This window comes from Raphanus sativus, chromosome 1 (genome assembly GCF_000801105.2).
Source record: "Raphanus sativus cultivar WK10039 chromosome 1, ASM80110v3, whole genome shotgun sequence".
NCBI lineage: Eukaryota > Viridiplantae > Streptophyta > Magnoliopsida > Brassicales > Brassicaceae > Raphanus > Raphanus sativus.
The window spans coordinates 9,116,229-9,139,963 of NC_079511.1; the positions used below are offsets into that span (position 1 = coordinate 9,116,229).

The following is a 23,735-nucleotide window of genomic DNA, read 5'->3' on the forward strand; positions in this document are numbered from 1 at the left end:
TTACAATGGCACTTACAACTAAATAACAACTAAACACAGGTTCGAATAAGAACACACGGTGAGTGTTGTTCGGTTCTTCCCTCAGACATGAAGTGATATGGCATCCATTAATTCTCTCCAGTTCCATTCTCTCTGCAATCTCCAGGTAAAACTCAATCCTTCTCTTCTTTCTCTACTTCTTTCCGTTGATTGCAATCTTAAAACGGTCGCGTTTTGTGTTTTGTCTGTCTTTTGATAACCCTAGTCGTCGATTGGAAGATCCAAGCTCCAGATTCCTTCAAGCCTGCTTGTGTTCAGACGCAGACACATAAGTCTTCAAGTCCAAACCAATCAAAGATTCGTGTGCAAATCGATTGCCGACGATTCCTCGGCTCCAGACGATGAAGAAACTCAGAACGATGATGATAACGAGGAAGAAGAAGAAGAAGAAGTTGCCACGACTCCGAGTAACAACAACACGGCCACTGAATCCGAGACTCCGATGATTTCGAGATTCCGTACCATGGTCACCACCATCGCCAACGATTCCGAGACTTCAATCTCGAGATTTCGGAGTATGGTCACCACACTCCCTCCTGTCGTCTTCCTGGTATGAGATTCTCTCTTCTGATTCTGCTTAAAGATTGAATCTTTTATCGACTTTGTTGTGTAATCTTTTGTCTCTCTCTAGATGAACAAGTCCTCAGGGAAGAACAGCGTTTGGATTGGTATCAGCATCGTAGCTACTCTCCTGCTCGCTTCTTTACGAGCTTATGCAGTCAGAAAATCGAGAGATAATAATAACCGTCCTCCTGGCTCCGTTGCCGATCTCGTGAGACGTGGCCAGCTGAGATCCGGTGATAGAAGAGGCATGTATGGCTCTTTCTTCTCATTTTATAACCCTTTTTTTTTAACTTTTGGTCTTTTAACTTCTTCCTTTTTATCAGCTCAAAGACTCTTAACTACGAAGACCCGTTCAACAACCCTTTCGTTAAACTTGGCAAAGGAAGCTCCACGGTGGAGATGTGCGGTAAAGTTTATAAGCTAGCTCCGGTCACGCTTACGGAGAAAGAACAGAGTGTTCATCAGAAGAGAAGGTCGAGAGCGTACCAGTGGAAGAGACCGACTGTTTTCCTCAAAGAAGGAGACTCGGTGCCTCCTGATGTTGATCCTGATACTGTCAGATGGATCCCTGCCAATCATCCGTTTGCGACCACGGTTAGCGATATCGATCAAGACCTTGCTCAGAACAATGTGTACCAGAAGCAAGGTGTTCCGTTTCGGATTCGTGCTGAGCATGAAGCTATGCAGAAAAAGCTTGAAGCTTTACAAAATGTAAGCTTTTTTTTTCTCTCTTGGAGATGACCAGTTAGAGTTCCAAGAAGTAGTGATTGTTTGGATCTTTATTTACAGGAGGAGAAGTTGAATAGTTTGGGTATTGATAGTCAAAACGCCAGAGATTTTCAGAGGCCGTACAAGTTCTCAGGCCAGCTCGAGGAAGACCATAATGTCCAGGAGAATCATACTGGTGATTCATCTTCTGAGGAGACGCAATAAGCTTTTAAATATAGCCTTGAGAGTCACACTTGCGTTCCAAGAAACTGAAGATACTTTTTTGTTCTTTTTGGTGATATACGTTAAAAAAAACCTAAATCTCTGTTTTTTCTTTCATATGCTTTTCCATCAAGTTAAAAAGAGTTCGAATCAAGATTGAATAGTTTAGTTATTTGATAACAAAACAAAGGAAGACAAAACCGAAATGAAAGTTGTATCTCAGTACACAAAAGCAAATGAAGAAGAAGCAAACGTTACAAAAATCATGCAGTATCATCCTTAGAAGGAGCAGAAGAAGCTTGAGCTCCAAAGGCAAAGTAGTCTGTGATAACCTCCAAAGGCATACCTTTAGTCTCCGGAACCTTCAAGTAAACAAAGACCCACGAGATCACACACACCGCTGCGTAGATGCTGAAGACACCAACGAGTCCTATCGAGCTGAGGAGAACAGGAAGCGAGTAAGTGACTATAATGTCACAAATCCAGAACACCATAGCGCAGATGGCTATGCAGAGACCACGGACTCTCGTCGGGAAGATTTCGGAACAGAGTATGTTTGGAATGGGACCGTAACCCATCACGAAGAAGCAGATGTATAGGACAACGCAAACCGTCGAGACCGCTGCGTTCACAACTTTGCTGAAGTGGACAAGCTCGCTGATGAAAAGGGCGACAAGTGAGACGATGAGGACAGGGATCGTCCAGAGAAGCAATGCCCTGCAATGACAAAAACAGAACATGAGTAAACAAGGACTTTAAGACAGAAGCATGGCCGGAACATAGACTAGTAAAACATTGGTTTATGGTCCTACAATTTTAAGTAAAATGTGTGTGTATATATATATGCACTAAATTTATTTTAAAATATATATATAGATCTTTAATAAATTATCTATATTCCCTTTAAAATCTTAGGACATGTCCGACGGTCTCTTAGCCAGGATTATTAACTCATGATTTGACACTTTTTTTCTTTTACACTTTTCGGCTAAAAAACGGTTATTATATCTCTTATTTAAGAAACGGTTCTTAGCCGAAACTAAGAACATCAGTTAAGAAACCGGGATTAATCATGTTTTTTCTTAGTACCTTCTTCCGGAGACATCCATGAGTCTCATGGCAACGACAATAGCTGGAAGCATGAGTAAAGTTGTTAACCCGCTGATGAGGAAAGAAGCCGAGATGGAGCTTAGACCGAAGCTTGAGAGAAGAATGTCCACACCAGCACGTTCAAGAATCTGAGGAGTGTAGTAAAGAACTCCATTGATACCTGAAAACTGCTGCAGTATCTGAATCCCAACACCAACAACCAACGCACGCTTGACACCAGGTTCAAGAAGAGCCGACCAGAGCGGTCCGGTGGGAGGGGCCACGGCAGATCCATGGACCGATTTAGGACCAAGAACCGATCTGCTCACAAGCGCAGAAGCGTGAACGTAGCTGCCTCCATCGTGACCACCACCGGGAATTGAAACGATCGAGCCACGGCGAGACTCTGCGCCGTCTTCTTTAAGGTAGTAACGTTTGTACTCGCCGTTGTCGTATCTATACCCCATGTGCCAACCGCCACCGATCCCCATGCTGTTTTCACCGTTGAGCGTGCTGTGACGTCTCATGCTTAGCGTGCTTCCTCCCGTAGGATGCGGGATCACGTCCTTGTCCATGCTCGTCGTCTGACGCGACATCAACGGGCTGCGAAGATCGTTATCCGATTCATCGTCAGGTGCATTATCATCAGTCGCGTAGTCATCGTGGTCTTTGTTGAACTGGCTCTCCACGTCTTTCTCCCAGTGCTTCACGTCGACGCTACTGCTGAACGTGCTTCCGAAACGAGGGAAGATACCACTCTTTGTGCTTCCACCTGCTTCAGGCATCTTCTCGTGGAGACTGTCGAATAGACCCACAATCGGGTCTTTGTGGATCCCATTTTGGTTTGCTAAGCTTCCGTGGCGAGAACGTAACCCAAGTGAGCTCTGTTGTTGGTCAGTGACAGGTCGAGCTAGGTAAGATTGGTTCTCGTGTGTTCCGAGAAGTCTCATTTGTCCGTCCACATCAACGGTTTCAAGTGTTTCATGTTCTTCCAACGTTACTAAGAGATCCTCTAGTGTCTTCTCTCCTCCAATGTCTAGCCCCTCAACAAGCAAAGCCATCTCATCTACCAAAAAAACAAATACCATTAATAGCAGTCAAAACCGGTTCTGCGCACAGCCTGATGAAACATTCACTTTTAATTTAAAAAAAAATATTATACATAGGTTAAGTGATTTCTAAGTTGTCTAATTTAAAAATAAAAATTAACATAAAAATTTTTATGATCTCCTAAAATGTTTATGATCTCCTAAATCTTAGAGCCGGCCGTGAAAGCAGTGACTACACCAAACAAAAATAGCAAGAAGACCTTACCGTTTACATCTTCTCTGCCACATAACTGTTGAAGAACCTTCTTAGCCTCATCCATTCTTCCTTTACTAACCAGCCAACGAGGAGACTCGGGCAAATAAAACACAGTGAAACACAAATAGACAAGAGAAGGGATCGAGAGGACACCGAGCATGGCTCTCCAGCTAGGAGCATCGCTCAGGGACATAGCGAAAACCATACAGTAAGACAAGAACATTCCTCCAGAGCCAAGAAACTGAGGAAGAGTGTTGAGCTGTCCTCTGATCTCTGGAGGAGCGGTCTCAGAGATGTAAACAGGGACAAGGGTAACGGCGAGACCGGCACCAAACCCATCAAGAAGCCTAGCTAAGCACAGGACATAGACGTTTGGAGACCATAGCATTATCAAACCGCTGAGGAAATACATGACCGATGCTAGAATCAGCATGGGGCGTCTCCCTAGCCAATCAGAGATGGGTCCTGAGCAAGTGGTGATGACCGTTGCACCGATCAATGACATTGCTACCACAAGGCCTTGAACAGAGGTTGCTAGATTCATATCTTTGTTGATATAAACCATTGCTCCTGCAACAACATTTTAATAGAATCTCAAATGAGAATTTTGATCTGATGTAAACAAATTCAAAATCATCAAGAGAAGAGTTACAAAACCAGCAATGGTGGCATTGTCCCATCCTTGCAAGAAATTGCCGATAGTGGCGGCGAGAGCAACGAGGGTCGCTCCCTTCATTGTTCAACCAACCCTAAACACACCAACCAAAATTCAAAACAGTTGGATTCAGTGGCTAAACCTTTCAAAGTTTTAAAACTTTTAGTCAACAATTCAAAAAGGGAAAAGAATCAAACTTTACAAATTAAGATCTAAAAGATTTATTGAAATTAGACTAAAAGATCCTTTTTACATAAGATGATCAATGAATATGAAAATGCAGCAACATAGGAGGAAAAATAATAGCTTTTTAGTTTATGTGAATGAGAGCAAAGAATAGCTTTTTAGTTTTTATGTGAATGAAAGCAAACAAAAAGATTGCTTCACTTTCTGGAGAAAAGGTGTCACCTTTTCTTTCTTCTTGTGAAAGTACAATTCTCCGACACTCACCAGGAAACTGAACTCTTCTTTTCTTTTTTTAGTTTGCTTTGCCTTTTCGTCTTCGAATTATAAATCAAGAGAGAGAACAAGGATGATTGATTTGGAATATTTTGATCGTTGGTTAAACTTTTATTTTTCCTGGAGATGGAATCTACAATGAGGACAAGTAATGGTTTTCAAAATTATTGCTACAAAACGAAGAAAACAAAAAAAAAACAAATCATTGCTACCATACCAACAAAAGTTTAGTTATTTCTTTTATTAAAAAAGGAGAAAACTATCACTGCATGGGATTTAGCTTTTCTTTTACTAAAAAAATTGCATTTACATACGGTTGTTCTTCTTGGCCGGTAAGAACTCTGTAGTGAAGAGCGATTTACGAGGATTGTGTAATGTTTTCGAAACCTTTATATAGAAGAGTCGAATGTAAATAACCATATGATAATCTATGTCACTATCAAAATTCCGATGTATTGATCTAGGGAGAACTGTATCTGACTGTATATGTAACGCCCCGACCCGCCCACGGCTAATGGGCCACCCACGCCCGTTCTCTCGGCCCGTGGGCCCCATCCCATCCGACGGTCGGTCGTTAATTTTTCCAAGGCTCGAAATCATTGTTTACTGACCCTGCAATCACCACCCGACCTTTTCCCGTGCTTTGACCTCACTCGCATGCTATCGCGAATCACTTCCCGATAGGTCACCCATCCTTCCACTACTCCAGCTCAAGCACGCTTAACTCTGGAGTTCTTTCAGGATGTATTCCGGAAAAGGTAAGTCAACTTTGGTGATATAGGTAGCCAAATCAATTCTCTTAAGCCTTTTCACATATCACAACTCGGGATGTTACAATTCACCCCCTCTCAAAGAACGCAACGTCCTCGTTGCGCCCCACGACAGGTCTCAAGACGCCTCTCAGGTCAGAACTGAGACGGCTAACCAGCTCTGATACCACTTGTAACGCCCCGACCCGCCCACGGCTAATGGGCCACCCACGCCCGTTCTCTCGGCCCGTGGGCCCCATCCCATCCGACGGTCGGTCGTTAATTTTTCCAAGGCTCGAAATCATTGTTTACTGACCCTGCAATCACCACCCGACCTTTTCCCGTGCTTTGACCTCACTCGCATGCTATCGCGAATCACTTCCCGATAGGTCACCCATCCTTCCACTACTCCAGCTCAAGCACGCTTAACTCTGGAGTTCTTTCAGGATGTATTCCGGAAAAGGTAAGTCAACTTTGGTGATATAGGTAGCCAAATCAATTCTCTTAAGCCTTTTCACATATCACAACTCGGGATGTTACAGTATACGTATTCAGAAAAACATCATTGTCATGACTCATCTATGAGTAGATTTGTAGGAAATTAAATTAAAGAGGGTCCGTCCGTTACGACATGGATCACGATAGAGGATAACGTTTTGTTCTTCGTCAAGAAAATAATATTTCTTTTTTGTTATTGTGAAAGCCACATTTTCAAATCTATCGTTAAGTGGTCCGGGTGTATGTCACGTTCGTGTAAAAGTTGGACCCTTTTGTCGTCATCATTTTTTCATTTATATTTTTGCCCTGAAATCTTTTATATTATATATTAAAGGATTTGATTATTTAAATTCATGAATTCAACTGAAATGTAATTTTGATGATACTAAAGTTTTGTTTGATGTTTCTTTTTTGCTAAAATTTGGTGCAGTTTTGTTTGATGTTGTAGAGACATAACTTGTTTACTATTTATATTATTTAGTTTCTATGCATAATAGTTCTATATGTTCTCAGTAATATTTTATGATATCCAAAATAGCAGAAGAGACCAAAAATAAACAGCAATGAAGCTGAAACGTTTTCTCATAAATTACGACCGGGACATTGTGCTGTGCAACATGCAAATACAGAGGAATCCACGTTATAACATCATCTCAATAGTTACAATTAAAGGAAAAAAAACATCTCAATTGTTGTCCAAGTTAATAACGTCCTCCCTTCCGTTAATCATCTTTGGTCATGTTTTAGTCATAAAAATTTTCAAGTTACAAACTAGCCTTTTAGTTTTCCAGATATATTATATGAAAATCAAGCATAGTTCAGATGACATCTGAAACTTAGTAAAAATAACAAATAAACAAATTGATTTACAACTTTTCTGTCAAATGGAATGTTAATATATATTTCAGTTTTCAGATGTAACACTCTTAAACCGTACATTGGTGGGGAGCTAAAAATTCCTACAAACAATTATTCAATTTACAAGAATTTACAAGTGATCAAGTCGCTTCATTATATTAGCTAGGTTATACTTTCGTAGACATACTTGCACACACACAATCTTTGGATGTACTGCAATTTCCCGGTAAAGAGAAAAAGATACTTTCGAAGCAATGAAACAACGTTAAAATTACTATTAAAGAGAAAAGGGTTATAAACTTATAATCAAGAGACACATGGGGTAAGTGCAATGGGAGATGAACATGGAGTCAATGAGAGGGCATGTGATATTATACTATTAGTGCTTTGTCACTTTCTCACGTACCTTTTCGTGCCTTACCAATTACTTCTCCTCTACTACTACTTATGATATTTGAAATAATCGAATATGAAAATTTTAGTTGACAACAGGATACACTACACCATAATAAGTTTCAAAAAGATTTCAATAATGTTATCATATATGTATACTTTTCTAGTTCTGCAACAAGTTGGTTTTATTTTCCTTTGTGCAACAAAAGTTGAGAAATAACACCAACGTTCCTTTTTTAATGTATTTGTTAACTCTGAAACAATAGATAATATATACATAAGACCTAAAGAAACATAGACAACGGTTTTTATCTTCGTAGAGTTCGTGCTCCCAAGTATCTTCGAGCATCTCCGACCACGTGTCTCCACCTCAAACGGATCTTACTACATCCTTCTTGTTTTTGTTTCACATTTTTATAATATTTTGTTGATTTTGTCGCTCGAAACGAAATACCAACTATCTATTTATTTCGTCTATACAAGTATTATCAGTATTTTTTTCAGAGAGTTCTTGCTAATATAATAAATAATTAAGCATGAAAGAGGGAGAGAAAAAAATGAGAAACTTTCACCAAAAATTTCGAAACTTATCTTACATTTAGCTTTCTATGATTGGATTAATATATCTTTATTTAAAAATTGCAATATTACATTATGTTTAGTGGATAGACTTTTATTGATGATGATGATGATGATGCTCGTATATGTCCTGTAAAGATAGAACCAGTGAGTTTTAAATTTGGACTTTTACATGATTCATGTTTCAGATCACCCACTTAATGAAATATAGGTGTTACTTCGTAGTAGTTAGTGGTCATATAAATAAAATAACATTTAAGTTCGAAGATCTGATCCTCCTGACTGTGTTATATCTTGGAGGATTGACAGGTCAAACTTTGTTCTTTACAGAATATTAATCTCACAAAAAGATAAAAGAAAAACACTTCACTGTATAACTAAACAAAATCCACCATAATAACCACTCATGAAAAGATTTTAAAACGACCAGAACGGCGCGTTGTTATGTTACAGGAAGTATCGGGAACGTGAAACATCATGGCGTTTTTAAATAATTGGCCAATTCTCAGTGTCTTCTACTACTAGCCCACCTTTTCTTTCCAAGAAATGCTGCTGAATCAACCTGGAAAGTTAGCTGGTAGAGTTGTGGAAAGAGGGTTGGTGATTGTGGGCCGCAAGAAGATATTAATACAAACCATACAAGATGTAACCATCCTTGTCAAGATTGATTTTCTAATAGTTGAGATTTACTCCAAATATGTGGGCCTAGTATGGACTTGATTAGGAGCATGGCCATATATTAGATGATTGAGCTTCTAGACCAAGTAGAGGGTTCTGATGTTGCAGAGAACTTACTAAACAAATTACTTGGAGTCAAAGTTACTCAAGGAAGACAAAACCAAGTTTAAAGACACAGACTTTATGCAAGATTCAGATTCAGACAGCTTTACTCTAAAGCAAAAATATCAACGTCAATCAAAAACTTTAACCTATATAAACTAACCCTTCTCTTACATTTACTCCATCAACTAACAAAGTACAAAACTTCCAATCACCTAATGGCTCTCTCTTAGCATACAAGAGTCCTCTGTTTTTTTTTTCTTGCCTTATCAGCTGCATCTCTGTCCCTCTCATTCGTTCCCACGACTTTTCATCGTAGGATATGCCCCTGAGGATTTGGATTCTAATGACAAGCTCATTGAACTCTTCGAAAACTGGATCTCCAACTTCGAGAAAGCTTACGAAACCATTGAAGAGAAGACGGGATGAGGTAGCACAAGTGGTAAAGGCCTTGGGGGCCAATGGTCATGCTCCTGGATTCGAACCATCTGGTGGGGAACTACCTCTTCCCTATCACCAAATGCGGTACTGGATGTTGGGCCTTGTCCTCAGCTCAGGTATAATCCTCCCGGGTGAAGTGGACCGCTGCCTGACCGGGCCCGGGAGAATAATCCCCGTAAGTGGGGAACCCCCGGATTATCAAAAAAAAAAAACCATTGAAGAGAAGTTGCGTAGCTTCAAAGTATTTTTTTTTTTTGAAAAATGTGAAATTGTATTCATCCAAAAACTGTTTTATATCTGATGTAACTATGAGATAGAATGTTTAAGGAGTAAACTAATCATCTATTTACAGAGTATCTTGTTCCAAACCAAACTATAAGCCCCTCATCCATCTTGTGATCTCCTTAGCGCCTATAGTGGAAAGTCTGTTCCTAACATTCTTATCAAGGATAACCTGAAACACATCGACTAGACTAACAAGAAAGTGAAAAGCTACTGGCAGTGGCTTGGTCTCAACGAGTTTGCGGATTTGAAGAATTCAAGAATAATTATTTAGGGCTCAAGATTGACATAGCTAGACGTGATGATGAAAGATCTTACGAAGATTTTGCTTATAAGGACGTTGAGGCTTTGCCTAAATCTGTTGACTGGAGAAAGAAAGGAGCCGTAGCTATGTCAGGAACCAGGGCTCTTGCGGTATGTGTTAAAGTCTCTTGGACTATATGATGTTTTAACGTCTCAAGATTTTTTTTTTTTTTTTTGTTGAATTGTTACAAAGGAAATTGTTGGACATTTTCGACAGTAGCTGCAGTGGAAGGTATAAACAAGATTGTGACAGGAAACTTGACAACATTGTCGGAATAAGAACTCATACTGTGACACAACCTGCAACAGTGGGTTCAACGGTGGTGGTCTCATAGATTACGTTTTTGAGTACATTGTCAAGAACGGAGGCCTTCGCAAAGAAGGGGATTATCCTTACTCCATGGAAGAGGGAACTTGGGAGCGATAAAAAACAATTATCTTTTAGCAAAAAGAAAAAAAGAAAACTTGGGAGACCCAAAACGTTTTTGCGTAAGTGCAAAAAATAAATTAAATATATATAACAATTAAGTTGGTGTTGTTAAAAAAAAAGGAAAAAATAATTAAGGTGGTCATACTAATCCTCTCTGTTTTTTATACAGGATGAATCTGAAATGGTGACTATAAGTGGGCACCAAGATGTACTTAGGAACGATGAAAAGAATCTCTTGAAGGCATTGGCTCATCAACCTCTGAGCGTCGCTATCGATGCATCTGGTAGAGAGTTCCAGTTCTACAGAGGAGTGAGTAAGTTATTATTAATATTACAGTGCAATTTCCCTTAATATTAAGTACATGATTCAAAGAAAGTGCATTTATGCTGAAGAGTTTCAAGTCACACTCTTAAATCTGACCATAGGATCCCTCGTACAGCTGATGCAGGCTTCAACACGAGTTTGTCTCAAGACGCTATCAAGTTGCCAGAGACTCTTCTGATATTATTCAACAATGACCGTTAGTTCCTGCAAAACGACAGAGTAGAGAACACACAAAGTTCTATGTGATCTCTTGACTCTAAACCATAAACCGTAAAGCAGTATCAGATTATTAGGAACCTTATACATACCGACAAATGCTTACATGTATAAATAGACTTCGCTCCACACATATCACAAGTCCTAAAACATTAATTATATATATTAAGTGAAAAGTCTTGAAAAAAGTGTATCATGAAAAACAAATTGAAACTACATAAATAGTCTTCATTACTTCATAGCAAATGCCATTCATGGCTTCTTCGGAGTTTCATTTCCAACGTCATTCTTCAACAAACGCCTTCAGAAGAAGACTTAATAACTCCATGATGGAACAAAAGAGAAGCATTCACTTCCTGGCAATGACTTAAGTGGATGATAGCAACTTTCTTGACTTGAAGATCGAATCTAACGTGACTCTTTGTGCAGCTCTTGATCACTTCAGATAGTTCTTTCACAGTTTTAACTTCCACTCCGTTAACCACTATCACAACAAATAGCTGGGTAAAAGAGGTGTATCCAGTGTTGATCTCATGTTCTAGTACCTGCAAAATAGATATACAAGTTATATATCAACATCAGAAAACACATGTAAACAACAAATTATCAACTTACTTGTGAAATTCTAAAGCCGTGAGATTGATCATGGATACAAAACCAGTAAATATGAAGTAGTTTGGTACAAATTTATCTTCACAACCCAGATAAACAATTTGATTAATAAACAAACAAAAAAACAATACAAAAAGAATAAAATGAAACATAGTATAGACAATGTGTTAGACTCACATGTAAGACATAGACATCGAGAGTGTGGACTTCTCTACTCCTTTATCTATGAAACGCTTTGTAGCTGAATCAGCCATTTGATCACCTGCACTGCCCTCATGTCCTGCAATCAACCAAGAACAATCAAAGATCTTGGTTTTAAATGAAATTCAAGAGAAGAAAGCTAATGATAAAAATTAAGGGTTTATAGGGTTATTATATAGAAATAAAGTCTAGGTTAGAGAAAGCACAAAAGCTTACTTTTGATATTAGAACCATAGCGCTGCACTGACTTATCTCCTCCAGCTATTTGAGGGATTCGATCGTCAATATAACCCACAAAAAGATTCAGATACAAATCTCATGTATATCCTTCTTTAGTAAGCTTCTTCTCAATCAGCTCATAAATACCAGAAGTAGAACAATTGATAATCAATAAAGACATAGACATAGTTTGGTTTCTAAAGTGAGATGTATTTGTTCAAATTGATTCCATATCTTTCATTAGGATAAACTATAAAATGAAAAGAATAAGAAAATCAGTCAATATATAAAATACAAATAATATGCACAAATTTAGCATTTCCAACCAGAAAGATGTCTACTGCCAAAATTACATCATCTAGCTGAAGCTGACATTGTGCTTTAGTTCGCTTATGTACATAGTTTACCAGAACGCTACTTTGATTTATTGCCAAATGACAAAAATCTCTTAGCATAAAATTAACCAACGAGGAACATAATTCACAGGTATGGAAAAATTATGGGTTTTGAACTTTCTAGTATTTAAAAATATTCTCTTCAGATTTATATTGTAATTGTTTACTTGTCATGAATGAATAGTTTGATTAGGTTTGTGGATTCTAAAAAAAAGAGATTTATTTGATTAAAAGGGGTTAGATTATAAATTTTATCATTTGATTCTTAGTCTATCACACTATTCTTAGTGATGAATTTGGATTAATCCGCTATTTTGTGATTTTATGTTGTTTAGCGCATCAAAAGTGTCTGCTTGTGAACATATTTAGACATGATTTGAATACACGTTGAAATATGAATGGGAGTTAGTGTTTAGGATTATGTAGCATAAGGAATTATAGAAATAAGTTGATTCTATCTTTGTGAATTTAAGTTCAAGATGATTCTTAATCTTGATCCCTTGTTATAACAATAATTTGATGTTATTTTAGTAAACTTCCCTATATATATTCGATTATCATTAATAAAATGAATTCCTTAATTTCTTTATAGTTTGTGATCCCTTCTTTGCAATAGTTTTTTTGGGTTCAAAATCTTCTTCACTGCTTATCTAATAACTTTTAAAATTTCCCAAAGTGTGATTCTTTTGGATTCAATCTTGCATCAATACTATATAATTTTCTCTACGTTTACAGTTAGATTATATATTGGGTGAAAAATCGAGTGATCAAAGCATATCATGCGTCACCTCCAAAAACAAAAAGAGTGAGAGATATGTCCATACAAGATGTTTGATTTGGGCCTAGCTTCTATAGCCACATTAAAAGATCTATAAGAGATCTAATGTGTTCCCCCGCTTGAAGTGACCTCTCTGGTTCTAGATAGAGTTTTCCTGCCTGATGACAACAGCCTCGAAGATACCATCTGATCTGAAGTTAGGAGAGAATAGACGCGGATCAACTGGTCCTGGGAGGCTAAAGGCCAGCTTGAACGATCCAGGTGGACACAGCTTCTGGATACTCATCTTGAAAACCCGAGAATGCCTCTTTATCGTTTTACATCCTGTAGTGGTTGATCCCTCCAGTATAACCTTTCCATCTGACTCAATCTCACAGCTGAATTCACCTGCGCCAAAAAAAAACAAAAAACCAATGAGTGTTCATCACTCAGACGCTATGGATATAGTTTAATGGGTCCGCAGGGGATGAAAATAGTACCGGAATCTTTGCAGACACCAGGCAAAGCAACCTGGAAGAAGTAAGCATATTTATTGACACCAATGTCGAAAACACCAATGGATGGTCCTAAAGTTGCTTTGCTTGCTGTTCCAGTGGTTATAACCGTCGGTTCTGCATCACATTCCTTCATCCCTGGAGGAACTGAAATGGGTTGTTGATCTGTTCTGTCTCTTTCCATAAGAGTTTCGCCATTCTTGAAACGTGTTCTCTTGTAACTCTCCCTAGGTCTTTCTGGGGTCTTACTGGTGATTCCGCAAGAAACATGAGCAGAAACTGCTTCTACTACATCTTTCTTTCCCTTGCATGTTTCTCGAGGCTCTACAGATGAATTAAAGTCTTGGTAAGAGACAAGTCCAGTGGACGTCGTCGCTTCTCCGTTTCTTGAACACTCCTCCTGCTCTTTCCCCTTTCTTTGTGGTTTGTGACAAACAACAGCATCACCAGCAACTGGTTCCTCCTCTTTCTTTCTTTTGCACGGACTCATGTTTCTTCCCTCTTGCTCTTGCTAGTTTTTAGAAACGCACCAAGATGACTAGTTATTGACTATATATAATATTAAACGAACCTGCATTGCACAAGGACACATATGTAAAACATACGGAAATGCAAAATATATGTAGTTACAGGAAAAGACAGATAAATTGAGAGTCTCTCATAACAATTGCCCCACATAACAAAACCGTACATGTGAAATCGGAATTTCTGCAATTTTTTTTTTTTTGAACTGAAAAAGGGTTAAACCCGGGTCAATGATGACACAAATCTAACCCCCGGGTGGAGGTACAGCCCACGGATGGATCCTCTCCTGGGCATTCAAATGAGTCGAAAGCAATAACTCATATCCGTGAAATCGGAATTTCTGCAATTTTTCAAAAGCATAGATTTGAGAAATTAAAAAGCAACATTGCAAACGAAAACGAGAAGGAGATCCAGAAACTTACATAAATAAAGTAGTCATCGCTGTAATGAGTACGGAAGGAGCAGAACACAGATATTTTTGCAACAAGAAAAAGCGAAGTAAATGCAAAAGAGGAGGATTGATTGGCCTTTGCATGTTTACACGTGGGTCCCTCGGTTTAACTGCAGTTGAGTTTGGAGTCAACGCTTTTTATCACCTGACTCCGTCACGTGCATCTGTTCTTGTAAAACATTTTTTGGGCTTGAAAGTAGTCTGATTATAGGCCCGAATATTTTCTTTTCTTAACTATTAATCTTTCTTTTTTTTTTCGCTCTTAACTATTAATCTTTCTTATTAGTTACACAACATAGCCAATATTTTCAAGAAATTCTCTGACAGTTTATCTAAATATTTTTTTATATGGATATCTGATTTTTTATTTGAAGTAAATAACTGAAATTTGAGATAAATGATTTACGCAAGTCATTTTTCTAACGAGTCTTTTAGCGTTAAAAAGTCCAAAATTGTTTGCAAACAAAGAGATACTAACAAGAAAAATGGAGTTGATTAAAACCAAGAGGAAATTCAGCAGAAGATTGAGTCAAAGACATAAACAATAAGTAAGATCGATCCTGGAATAACAATTTTATCAGTCTAGAAACTGTACAAACATGGAAAAGAAAAAAGGGTCCCTGAAGCTAAAATTTATGCACAGACCAGAAGCCAAGTGAGCTCAATAGACACATTACTTCTTTTTTACAATGCAGAGGACTCGACTCACGAGGACATAGAAAGCTACCTAACAATCTTCTTACTAACACTCCTTATGCCTTAAGAAAGTGATAGCAAGAAGACTACTAAAAAACCTAGTAAACTACCCCAAAGAATCAGATTTTGATTCCACCATTCTATATGCATCTGTTTTTTTTTCTGTTTTTTGTTTTTTTTTTTACTTTTATATAAATGTATATGCTTTTTCTTTGTACACCATGCTTTTTACTACCAGTTTCCAGCGAGAACCCCATGTTTCCGGTGTGAAACCATTCGTATCTATATGACGAGGGGACAAAGATAACAGAAGCACCAACCCTGAAACTTCCATTGTCCTTTACCCTTTTTTGACTTCTTCTTCAGTGAGCAAGACTACTTTACTTACAACCTGTAACAACAGTAATGTGGTGAGATCGAACACATTTGCTAGTAATGAAACAAAAATAGAGGCTTTACCTAGAATATGATAAAATTAAATAATGCGCAAAGCTTAAACAGGAACCCTGCCACTACTCAGAGTAGCAACTTCTCCCCCTTCTGCAGTCTTCAAGGATTATTAACTGCAACACCGATGAATAACACCAAGGTCGTGTAAAGTGTGTATCATCTCCCAACCCTATTTAAATCGTTAAGATTATCATCAATAAAAACTTACGCCCATCTAGCCTTCACCTCCTGTTGTTTGATCAGAACCGCTACTCTGCATATGCTGAGGAGTCTGGACAATGAAATGGGACTGCGTTGGGGCGGGACCTGCTACAGCTGAAGGGTAAGGTGATTGATTATGACTTCCTGGAACTGAATACCCCTGTACTGATGATGTGTACCCCTGACCAACGGGGATGTTTTGACTCAACTGCCCGTATTGGTAGCCTGGTGAGTTAACTGCACCTGGTACTCCATAAATCTGAAGGTATTGTTGCCCCGCGTAAGGACCATATAAGCCCTACAAACGCCATGACGAGAAAACATGAGTTATATATAACCAAAGTAAAAAAAAATGCACAAATAAACCAAGAAACAACTTCAGGAACCTACTTGAGACTGTGAGTACATGTACTCAGGTCCATATGGTGTAACCCTGAGAAGGAACCAAAAAAAAAAACTAAAATTAGATTCAGATGAGTAAAGTCTTTGCTAGACACTAAACGAGAGTATAAAGACAAAGACTATTATTTTATACAACAACGGCCATAATACATTATACTACGAAAAGAAGATACTAGACTAGGAAGATAAGCCTAAAGGTCGATTCCAAAATGTTAATTCCTAAGCTTCATATGATTTAGGCCTTATAAAGGTCCTCCTAATACATTCCATAACCTTGCCCTGTGAAAAACAAATTGAGCTCGGCCACATATCCTCTGTAATTATATTTGTATTCCTGCAAGATGACCAATCACACACAACATGTCACACCCCAGTGCTACTACACTCTAAGAACCCTATGCGGCAGAAGCTAACTATCAACGCCTAGCCCGTCAGAACCTCTAAGTGATTTTTGTTCACGCTGTAATTGGTAAATCAAACTTGATCAAAGAGACTGAACAAATGTAACAGATTACTCTTCACAGCATATGTCTGTCTATAGAGGAATTCTGTGTAACTCACCCATAAGGGTACATCATGCCTTGGTGGTAGCTATAGGCAGGTGGTTGCTGATAGGGATGGCTTCCAAAGAGTGAACCGCGAGGACCCTGCGCATATGGGGATGCAGGTCTCATCCGTCCTAACAGAAAGAAAAAAAAAAGGAATATGAAGGAAGGTCACATAGTAAGTAATAAATAGCATATAATAAATACTGAAGCAAAAACTGACCAGGGAGATTAGGTATCATGGCGTACTGCATAGGAAGGCGAGGCCTCCCAAGGGAAGCGAGATTACAATTAGCACGTCTGCCGTCTATAATAGGTGCTGGATCGGCACAGGCTCTCCTAGCAGCCTCAGGATCTCGGAAAGTCACCTAAAAATAAAATCCTCCAATCAAATAACAGAGCGCTGAGTCATCCAACAATCTTTAAAAACAAAACTTAACAGAGATGTTTCAGGAAATCATTATCTCTATATGCAAAAACTCAGAACCAATTAACCTCTAAGCAAGATATAGAAACCGAACAGGGATGAATTAAGATGAGCAAAAAAAAAAGAGAGAGAGAGAGAAGGAGTACTTACAAAGCCGTAGCCTTTGGAACGACCAGTGTTCTTATCGGTAATAACAACAGCCTCGAGGATATCACCAAAGGGTTGGAAATGACGGCGAAGAGTGTCGCTTTGAGTCTCCCAGGCGAGGCCACCAACAAAGACCTTGGTGAAGGTTGTGTCACCGAAAGGAGAGTTGGAGTAGTGAAACGCAGAGCCCGGAATCGATTGATACGCCATGGACAAGGACCGATTCTATAAGTGAGAAGTAGAAGTAGACCCAGTAAACCCTAGAGAGGTATTGTTTGAATGATTAGAGAGTAAAGGGTGAAGAAAAGAGTATCGAATTTGAGATTCTAGGGTTTACTAGGGTCTGCGAAGAGAAGAGGGGGAGAGAGAGAGATCGGACCCAATGAAACCTAATAAAGGATCATTATCATTATCATGACAGAGAGATAAAAAAATTTCCCGGGAAAAAAAAAACAGAAAATAAGAAGAAAAAAAAGGAAGTTAGGGGAAAAGTGATTTTGAAAGATGGGCGGACGGTTGAGTGTTTCTGATTTGAGACGATTGGTAAAGTTTAAAAAAAGAAAGAAAAAAAACGAGAGAGCGATTCAAGCGTTGAGGGAGATTGGGAAGGAAGGAGGGGAGAATCAGTTGTGATTTTGGTTCGGGGAAATTTTACATTGATGATGGATGGATGAAGAAGAGGTTGGTTGGTTGATGACGATGAGGATGATGCGTGATTATTGATTCATGAATTGTTCGAGAGAGAGAGTTGGTTTGGTTCCTCTTTCGCTCCAATAAGAATGGGTCCCGCCTTTTTTTAATGTAATTATTATAGAATAATGGGGGTCTTTGTTCGTTCCTTCTCTCGTGATTTTTTCGGTTAAGCAAATTCTGAAATGAGTAAAGTTGGTAAAAGTGTAATGTGTCCGGTTTGTTCTTTTTCGTTATCCTTACCCTTCCGGTCTGAGTTTAGCAGTGTCTCATGAAGTCATATTCAAATCAATCAGTCTGTGGTTGCAACTTGCAATGCCGTCTCTCATTTATAAATTTCTAAATCTGTGTGTGAGTGAATCAAGCTTCACCCCAAACCAGTTAAGCTTAAGTTGTATGAAAATGTATAAAACAATTGAATGGGCCTGGCTACCTTTTTTTTTGTAACTTGACTGCCTACTTTTTGACACAAGATTTAAAGCATATCATATTCATATCCGTTTTGTTAGGTGATACTCTCAAAGTCTCAAAATACTTGTATTCCAACTCTTGGATAACACATGGCATCCTATGCGAATCTAATAATATGCCTGCCAGTCATAATCTTATATCTTAAAGTGTCGTAATAGTTCACTGTTGTCAAGTTTCTAGAAACAAAATTACTCCAAAACATATATAGTAGCATCATCCAGAAAGTCAATTTTCCAGTAAAAAATGAATATCCCAAAATATCATAGCTTCCAAATATAAATACAACTGAATCCAAACAGAGTTAGATGAACAAACATTATAACGAAACATACATGTCAGAGTGAGAAAAAAATCATCCGTGTAATTTAACCATATGCTTCTTCTTGATACTATTAACTTGGCAACGGTTACGACTTACGATCTCCTCCTTCCTTGATTAGAAGATAAGATGGGAGAAACCGAGGAAGAATCGCCGAGACAACGAGGCACAATACTACCAAAACCACCACCGACCAGCATGAGTATGCGATGCCTAACACTTGTTCTTCACAAACTGTTACCATGAGAGAGAGAGAGAGTTTTAGAAGAAACACTTCGCCTCACTACAAGTTTAATGTTGTGAAAAAACTTTGCCTATGTTGTAAATGATAAACGACCGTTCTTTGAAATTTGGTATAGCCACGATTCCTTCTGGTTCCACCGCAACCAAAACATACAACCCTTCTTCCTAAATCAGGAAACGAACTCAATTACTTGCATTCATGATTCATTCCCCATTTAACACAACACTGCAAAAAATACCTTGTCATTAACTTTTTCGAGACTTTCGGTTTTGAAGATCAACTTCTCAGTGTTTAGTAATCTCCTCATCTGCTTTAGCTTCAAACTCGTTTCACCGTTCCTCAATAGTTGCAGCGAGAACAGAGCAGGGATCTTGTCACCATAACAAAAAAAAGAAGAAACTTTCCACACAAGAAACTTGCAAACAAGAGGCAATAACAAGAGAAAACAAAATGTGACATACATAAGCTGGGTACGATATCTTGACTTCATACCAAGAACTTGACTTAATCCCTTGTAATCTATAAACTCGAGATCCACACTGCAATGGCAGAGTCTCTTTCCATAGTTCCTTCCCAGCATATAAAGTTTTCCCATCAAACCTACAAAAACGTTACATCAGCATATCATTTCTATTGTACCAATAAGAATCTCAACAGTTTTTTATTTATTTTAAAAGTAATGTGGCGTTTTTAGAGAACACTGACGAGCTCATATGGCTGTAGCAAGGAGCAGCGATTATAAATACGGTGAGACAGAAGAGCAAACAGCATTCTCTCTCGTGTAACTCAAGCATCCTTACGAACGATGGCTCCTATCTATGTATACCTGTATTCTCTATAACGGAACAAGAAAGTAAGGACTAGACCGAATCAAACCGACTCACGTCACGCGATATCAGATTCTCGCCGGAGATGACAGATTCTAAGTACCCTACGTGGAAGTGTTGATACGATTCCGGCGACTTCGGAGCTACACGACTGTCGTTAGAGTCGATGATTTGCGTGGGGGAATTGGGCCTTACCTTATTAATGGGCTTGTATATTTATCGGACAGCCTTGAGGCTCAATAAGTTAGCTTGGAGAAAATGAAAGTGTAGAGCTTACCAACATCACGTCACGTAGTCTGATATCCCCTCGTGGTAATAATGTCTACGTGGACGATTTCAGAGAGATTTTTTTTTGTCCTGTCTTTTGTGGGGTCCTCTTTATGGGCCCAAAGTCTTCGAGACTAACTCAGAAAGTCCAAAATAGTCAGGTAGACATGTGGGCTCGCTATTAAACCAATTTGGCAATTTGCCCATGTTGCTTCCTCTCCCTTCTAAATAATTCATTCTAATCAATACAATCACCTTTAATTTTGAGTCTTTAATTTTCACTATACAAACCAACAGTTTCTTTTTATTTTTTGTAATCAATATACTATACTAAAAGGAGAATAATCTCAACATATAGCTATGCCACGTTCTCAAATTAATTCAGGCCAATAAAGAGATGACATATCAGCTTTAGTTCCACGTATTACACAAACAAATAGACATTTTTTGACATCTAAATGCTTTCACTTCAGCTTCTTCCTTTTAATCGTTACCCTAATTCATTTTCTTCTTCTTAAATCAGTGTTAATCATCAATAAATGTCAAGAAAATCTTTTCATATTCTGAATCTACAAATCTATCCTGTGAAAATTTTCTATATCCTCCTCAGTTGCACCGTCATGGAGTACTGGAGCAACCAACGGCGTAGCCCTCCGCCATGTAGATCCTGACGCTGACAACAACACCCAACTTCATGTTCGCTCTCTGCCCTGATTCACACTTGACAAAAAAACTAGAAAACTTTCACCGGAGTTTACCTCTTCTATTGGCTCAATCAGGTTCTGTATTTATCAGCTGAACCATTTATTTGATTAATATATATTGCAAAATCCAAACTTTTTTATTGGTTGAAGTGAATCTTAACCCATCTTGAACTGTGGAACTCTGGTTGTGTTTATTAAATTGTGTTGCCATCATTCTTTTGATTTTCAGTGGCTTAAAGGGGCAGTTATCTTTCCTGGAATGCTTTCCTCCGATGGAACATCCAAGCCACCACTTAAATGGAGAAGGGTTTTGCTTAAAGACTTAAAGTCAGTGGAGCAGCTCTTACTGGAGACGAGGAGCATAATATCGAGACAAAGGTTTCAGCTTTTTCTGTTCTCTGTTTCCCTCTTCACATGTCTCATCCTGTTTCTCGCTGCTCTAATTAGGGAATTATGGCGATTTCAAGAGAGGTTTCAGCAGTGAATCGGCTTGGCATTAAGGTTATTCTCGAGACGTTTTTGATCTTACTGCGGTTGGGTAAATGTAAGTTGTAAACATGGATGAGTTATAAGTAGCTATATATTATGCGTTGAGCTCTTTCCTAGACATGTTGATTGAGAAATTATGATTAGAAGAAAATGTTTAGTAAACTAATTAAGTACAATAATAATTTTGTAGAAGTTACATAATGTGTTCTCGATTTATATCTATCGGGTTTGTTCCATATAATCCTTCCTTCTTAACAAGAAAAATGCTCTGATACAGTCTTAACCACACTGATCTTTGATTTTGATCGATTTTGCAATCACAAAATTTTAAAAGCTTATTTGCACATCAGTTATAAGCAATCACTGATTGATTCTTTGGTAACGCCAAATTAAAGCTCGCAAGTGTAACATACGCGAAGGATGTTGTGTCTGGGTCGTGGGCATTAAAAGGTCATTTATAATGTCTTAATCTTCTTATACTTTTACAACAGGTTGCGATTGTTGTTGGAGGAGGAAATATCTTTCGTGGATCCACCAGGGCTGGGTGCAGTGGCTTTGAGCGTTCCTCTACTGATTGTATCGGGTATCAAATCCATTCTTGACTTTCTGGTGCCAGACGAGTGTGTGTTTTTTTCCGTAGAGTTTCATCAGTGGTGATCATCATGAACTTTGAGTTCATCTCTTAGAAATCAGGTTCTCATCTTCTATATTATGCATCATTTATTTCATTCCAAGAGACATACTCTATATCTTATCTTTGTTTTGTGATTTTAATCATGTAAGTTTTGGTTGAAATTGATGGTTTATACGTTCCGCAAGTCTATTTGTTAGTTGGTGCTTTCAATTGTTGCTTTACGATCTCAGGTCAAGGGTGTGTACTCTTAACTTTGATATTACTATGCTTTTCGCCGCAAAGCTCCTGCAGCGCTTCGACCATCAAGTTATGTGTTTTGTATGTGAAGAGCTTGGCTTGGGTTTACTGCAAGTAGTCGTCTACACAGCAGCATCTTGAATTGAGGTTTGGACTCCTTCAGTTCTACCTGAGAAATATGAAAACAAACCTTTTTATTTTCTTTGCTCATCCTTAGCTCGCACTCTTTGATCCAACTAAGAAGAAGAAAGTTGGACTATGATCCTATCGAGGACTCAACTGAGTCACATGGGTAGGCATCTGATCCATTACCTAATATGCTCAAGAAGAATCTATGTGCTGCTAAACATATTTGTTTCTTTTCATCAGTTGCTTTGTCTTATCTTCTTTCCTGCAGCTAATGATGGCCTTGACAGTTAATTTATTGGAGCCAAGAAGAAAAAAAAATGAAGCCAGTGAGTGATTGACATTATGTGCTTTCTGAGTTTCTTTTTTTCATTCATTTAATTGTATTTTGATGATTATGTGCCTCACATTTTTTTTGTTTTGATGGTTGTTAGGTTGAATCAAACCCATTGAATGAAGAAAATGTCGATGCTCCAGAAGATTTGGAGGGTACTTTTACATTCTTTCTCCGATAATTAACTGTTTCTAGCAACATCAATCTGAACCTTGCAGAGGTTATATTGCAGAGTATCCTAATGACGAGGAAGAGTTGGAGGGAATTGATCTGCACCAGAAACGTTACCCTTGGGAGGGAAGTGGTAGGGATTACTTATACGACGAGGTGAGCATATCGTTAGATGGTTTTCTTTCCATCTTTGAAAGCCGGTTCGATTGTAAGAGTCGATCGGTTTTGAAGTTGCACGGTGAACTAAGATGTGATTACTAATCATTTGATAAATATAAACTTCAGCAATGATAAATAGGAGATTTGTTCATCTGTCTAGGAGAAATTCTCCAATCCAAGCACACTAAGGTCCAACTACAACCAAGAATAGTTTGGTGATTGATTTCTTCTCTGCGATGGAGATCTTTGCTACTACATTGTATATGTATTGTGTTTTCTAATGCTATCTTTTCTCAGCAGGTCCAAAGCGGCCACAATGAAGTGATGGAAGACCTCATTCGTACCAGATTTCTTTTCTCAGCCCAGCTACACCCTGTGTTTATGTGCAATGGATTCTTCCGTTTGAGTTCCTACTAACTTGAAGGATGTGGACTTGGGCAGGTATTAGTTTCTTTGCAGTGGATTCTTTCAATCTTTGTCTCGGTCTTTTTAACAAAAAGCTAAGAAGGCTAAGAAACTAGGAAATTTATGTTTGATTATAATTGTAGTATCAATAATATCTCTTCAACTTCCCAAGGTTTGTTTTTGTTTTGTTTTAGGACTTTGTTAATCTGAAAGAGGACAA

At 38.4% G+C, this 23,735-nt stretch overlaps 6 protein-coding genes and 1 long non-coding RNA gene across 12 annotated transcripts; 3 read left to right on the forward strand and 4 right to left on the reverse strand.

Annotated features, from left to right (window-relative positions):
* Positions 1-5: 5 nt before the first annotated feature.
* LOC108810042 (protein MULTIPLE CHLOROPLAST DIVISION SITE 1) lies at positions 6-1,650 on the forward strand. Its single transcript, XM_018582173.2, has 5 exons — positions 6-145; positions 245-589; positions 671-852; positions 927-1,314; positions 1,393-1,650. The coding sequence occupies exons 1-5, from the start codon at positions 98-100 to the stop codon at positions 1,534-1,536; spliced, it is 1,107 nt and encodes a 368-aa protein (XP_018437675.1). The 5' UTR covers positions 6-97; the 3' UTR covers positions 1,537-1,650.
* A 33-nt stretch (positions 1,651-1,683) lies between these two features.
* On the reverse strand, positions 1,684-5,470 carry LOC108810011 (monosaccharide-sensing protein 1). Of its 4 annotated transcripts, none has more exons than XM_018582143.2 (6): positions 5,356-5,470; positions 4,991-5,174; positions 4,585-4,676; positions 3,937-4,497; positions 2,623-3,688; positions 1,684-2,250 (listed from the first exon to the last, which is right to left on the reverse strand). In XM_018582143.2, the coding sequence occupies exons 3-6, from the start codon at positions 4,661-4,663 to the stop codon at positions 1,797-1,799; spliced, it is 2,160 nt and encodes a 719-aa protein (XP_018437645.1). In that variant the 5' UTR covers positions 4,664-4,676; positions 4,991-5,174; positions 5,356-5,470; the 3' UTR covers positions 1,684-1,796. The 4 variants fall into 4 exon arrangements, with proteins under 4 accessions (XP_018437645.1, XP_018437651.1, XP_056865681.1 ...); XM_018582149.2 differs by having other exon boundaries at positions 5,259-5,398; XM_057009701.1 differs by having other exon boundaries at positions 5,033-5,174; positions 5,259-5,393.
* Positions 5,471-9,220: 3,750 nt separating this feature from the next.
* On the forward strand, positions 9,221-11,471 carry LOC108844689 (cysteine protease XCP2). The gene is given in 8 exon segments (XM_056989473.1): positions 9,221-9,514; positions 9,788-9,866; positions 9,869-10,009; positions 10,012-10,035; positions 10,118-10,211; positions 10,213-10,413; positions 10,524-10,668; positions 10,795-11,471. Coding segments are annotated over 6 exon segments (771 nt in total). The 3' UTR covers positions 10,352-10,413; positions 10,524-10,668; positions 10,795-11,471.
* A 1,605-nt stretch (positions 11,472-13,076) lies between these two features.
* Positions 13,077-14,669, reverse strand: LOC108854789 (increased DNA methylation 3). 2 transcript variants are annotated; one of them, XM_018628455.2, is made up of 4 exons: positions 14,542-14,669; positions 14,286-14,459; positions 13,580-14,165; positions 13,077-13,487 (listed from the first exon to the last, which is right to left on the reverse strand). In XM_018628455.2, the coding sequence occupies exons 3-4, from the start codon at positions 14,082-14,084 to the stop codon at positions 13,240-13,242; spliced, it is 753 nt and encodes a 250-aa protein (XP_018483957.1). In that variant the 5' UTR covers positions 14,085-14,165; positions 14,286-14,459; positions 14,542-14,669; the 3' UTR covers positions 13,077-13,239. The 2 variants fall into 2 exon arrangements, with proteins under 2 accessions (XP_018483957.1, XP_056858882.1); XM_057002902.1 differs by lacking the exon at positions 14,286-14,459 and having other exon boundaries at positions 14,542-14,667.
* Positions 14,670-15,044: 375 nt separating this feature from the next.
* LOC108814161 (uncharacterized) lies at positions 15,045-18,194 on the reverse strand. Its single transcript, XM_018586671.2, has 7 exons — positions 17,442-18,194; positions 17,088-17,232; positions 16,881-16,998; positions 16,308-16,350; positions 15,925-16,215; positions 15,726-15,829; positions 15,045-15,657 (listed from the first exon to the last, which is right to left on the reverse strand). Exons 1-5 carry the CDS (start codon positions 17,646-17,648, stop codon positions 15,931-15,933), a joined length of 798 nt encoding a protein of 265 aa, XP_018442173.2. The 5' UTR covers positions 17,649-18,194; the 3' UTR covers positions 15,045-15,657; positions 15,726-15,829; positions 15,925-15,930.
* Positions 18,195-19,019: 825 nt separating this feature from the next.
* LOC108844699 (uncharacterized) lies at positions 19,020-20,110 on the reverse strand. Of its 2 annotated transcripts, XM_056997526.1 has the most exons (5): positions 19,868-20,110; positions 19,624-19,762; positions 19,401-19,532; positions 19,256-19,326; positions 19,020-19,152 (listed from the first exon to the last, which is right to left on the reverse strand). In XM_056997526.1, the coding sequence occupies exons 1-5, from the start codon at positions 19,954-19,956 to the stop codon at positions 19,146-19,148; spliced, it is 438 nt and encodes a 145-aa protein (XP_056853506.1). In that variant the 5' UTR covers positions 19,957-20,110; the 3' UTR covers positions 19,020-19,145. The 2 variants fall into 2 exon arrangements, with proteins under 2 accessions (XP_056853506.1, XP_018473493.2); XM_018617991.2 differs by lacking the exon at positions 19,020-19,152 and having other exon boundaries at positions 19,179-19,326.
* A 2,901-nt stretch (positions 20,111-23,011) lies between these two features.
* Positions 23,012-23,494, forward strand: LOC130504457 (uncharacterized). The gene is made up of 3 exons (XR_008941275.1): positions 23,012-23,107; positions 23,237-23,325; positions 23,411-23,494. It is a non-coding gene; the product is annotated as an uncharacterized LOC130504457 (long non-coding RNA).
* The last annotated feature ends 241 nt before the right edge of the window (positions 23,495-23,735 follow it).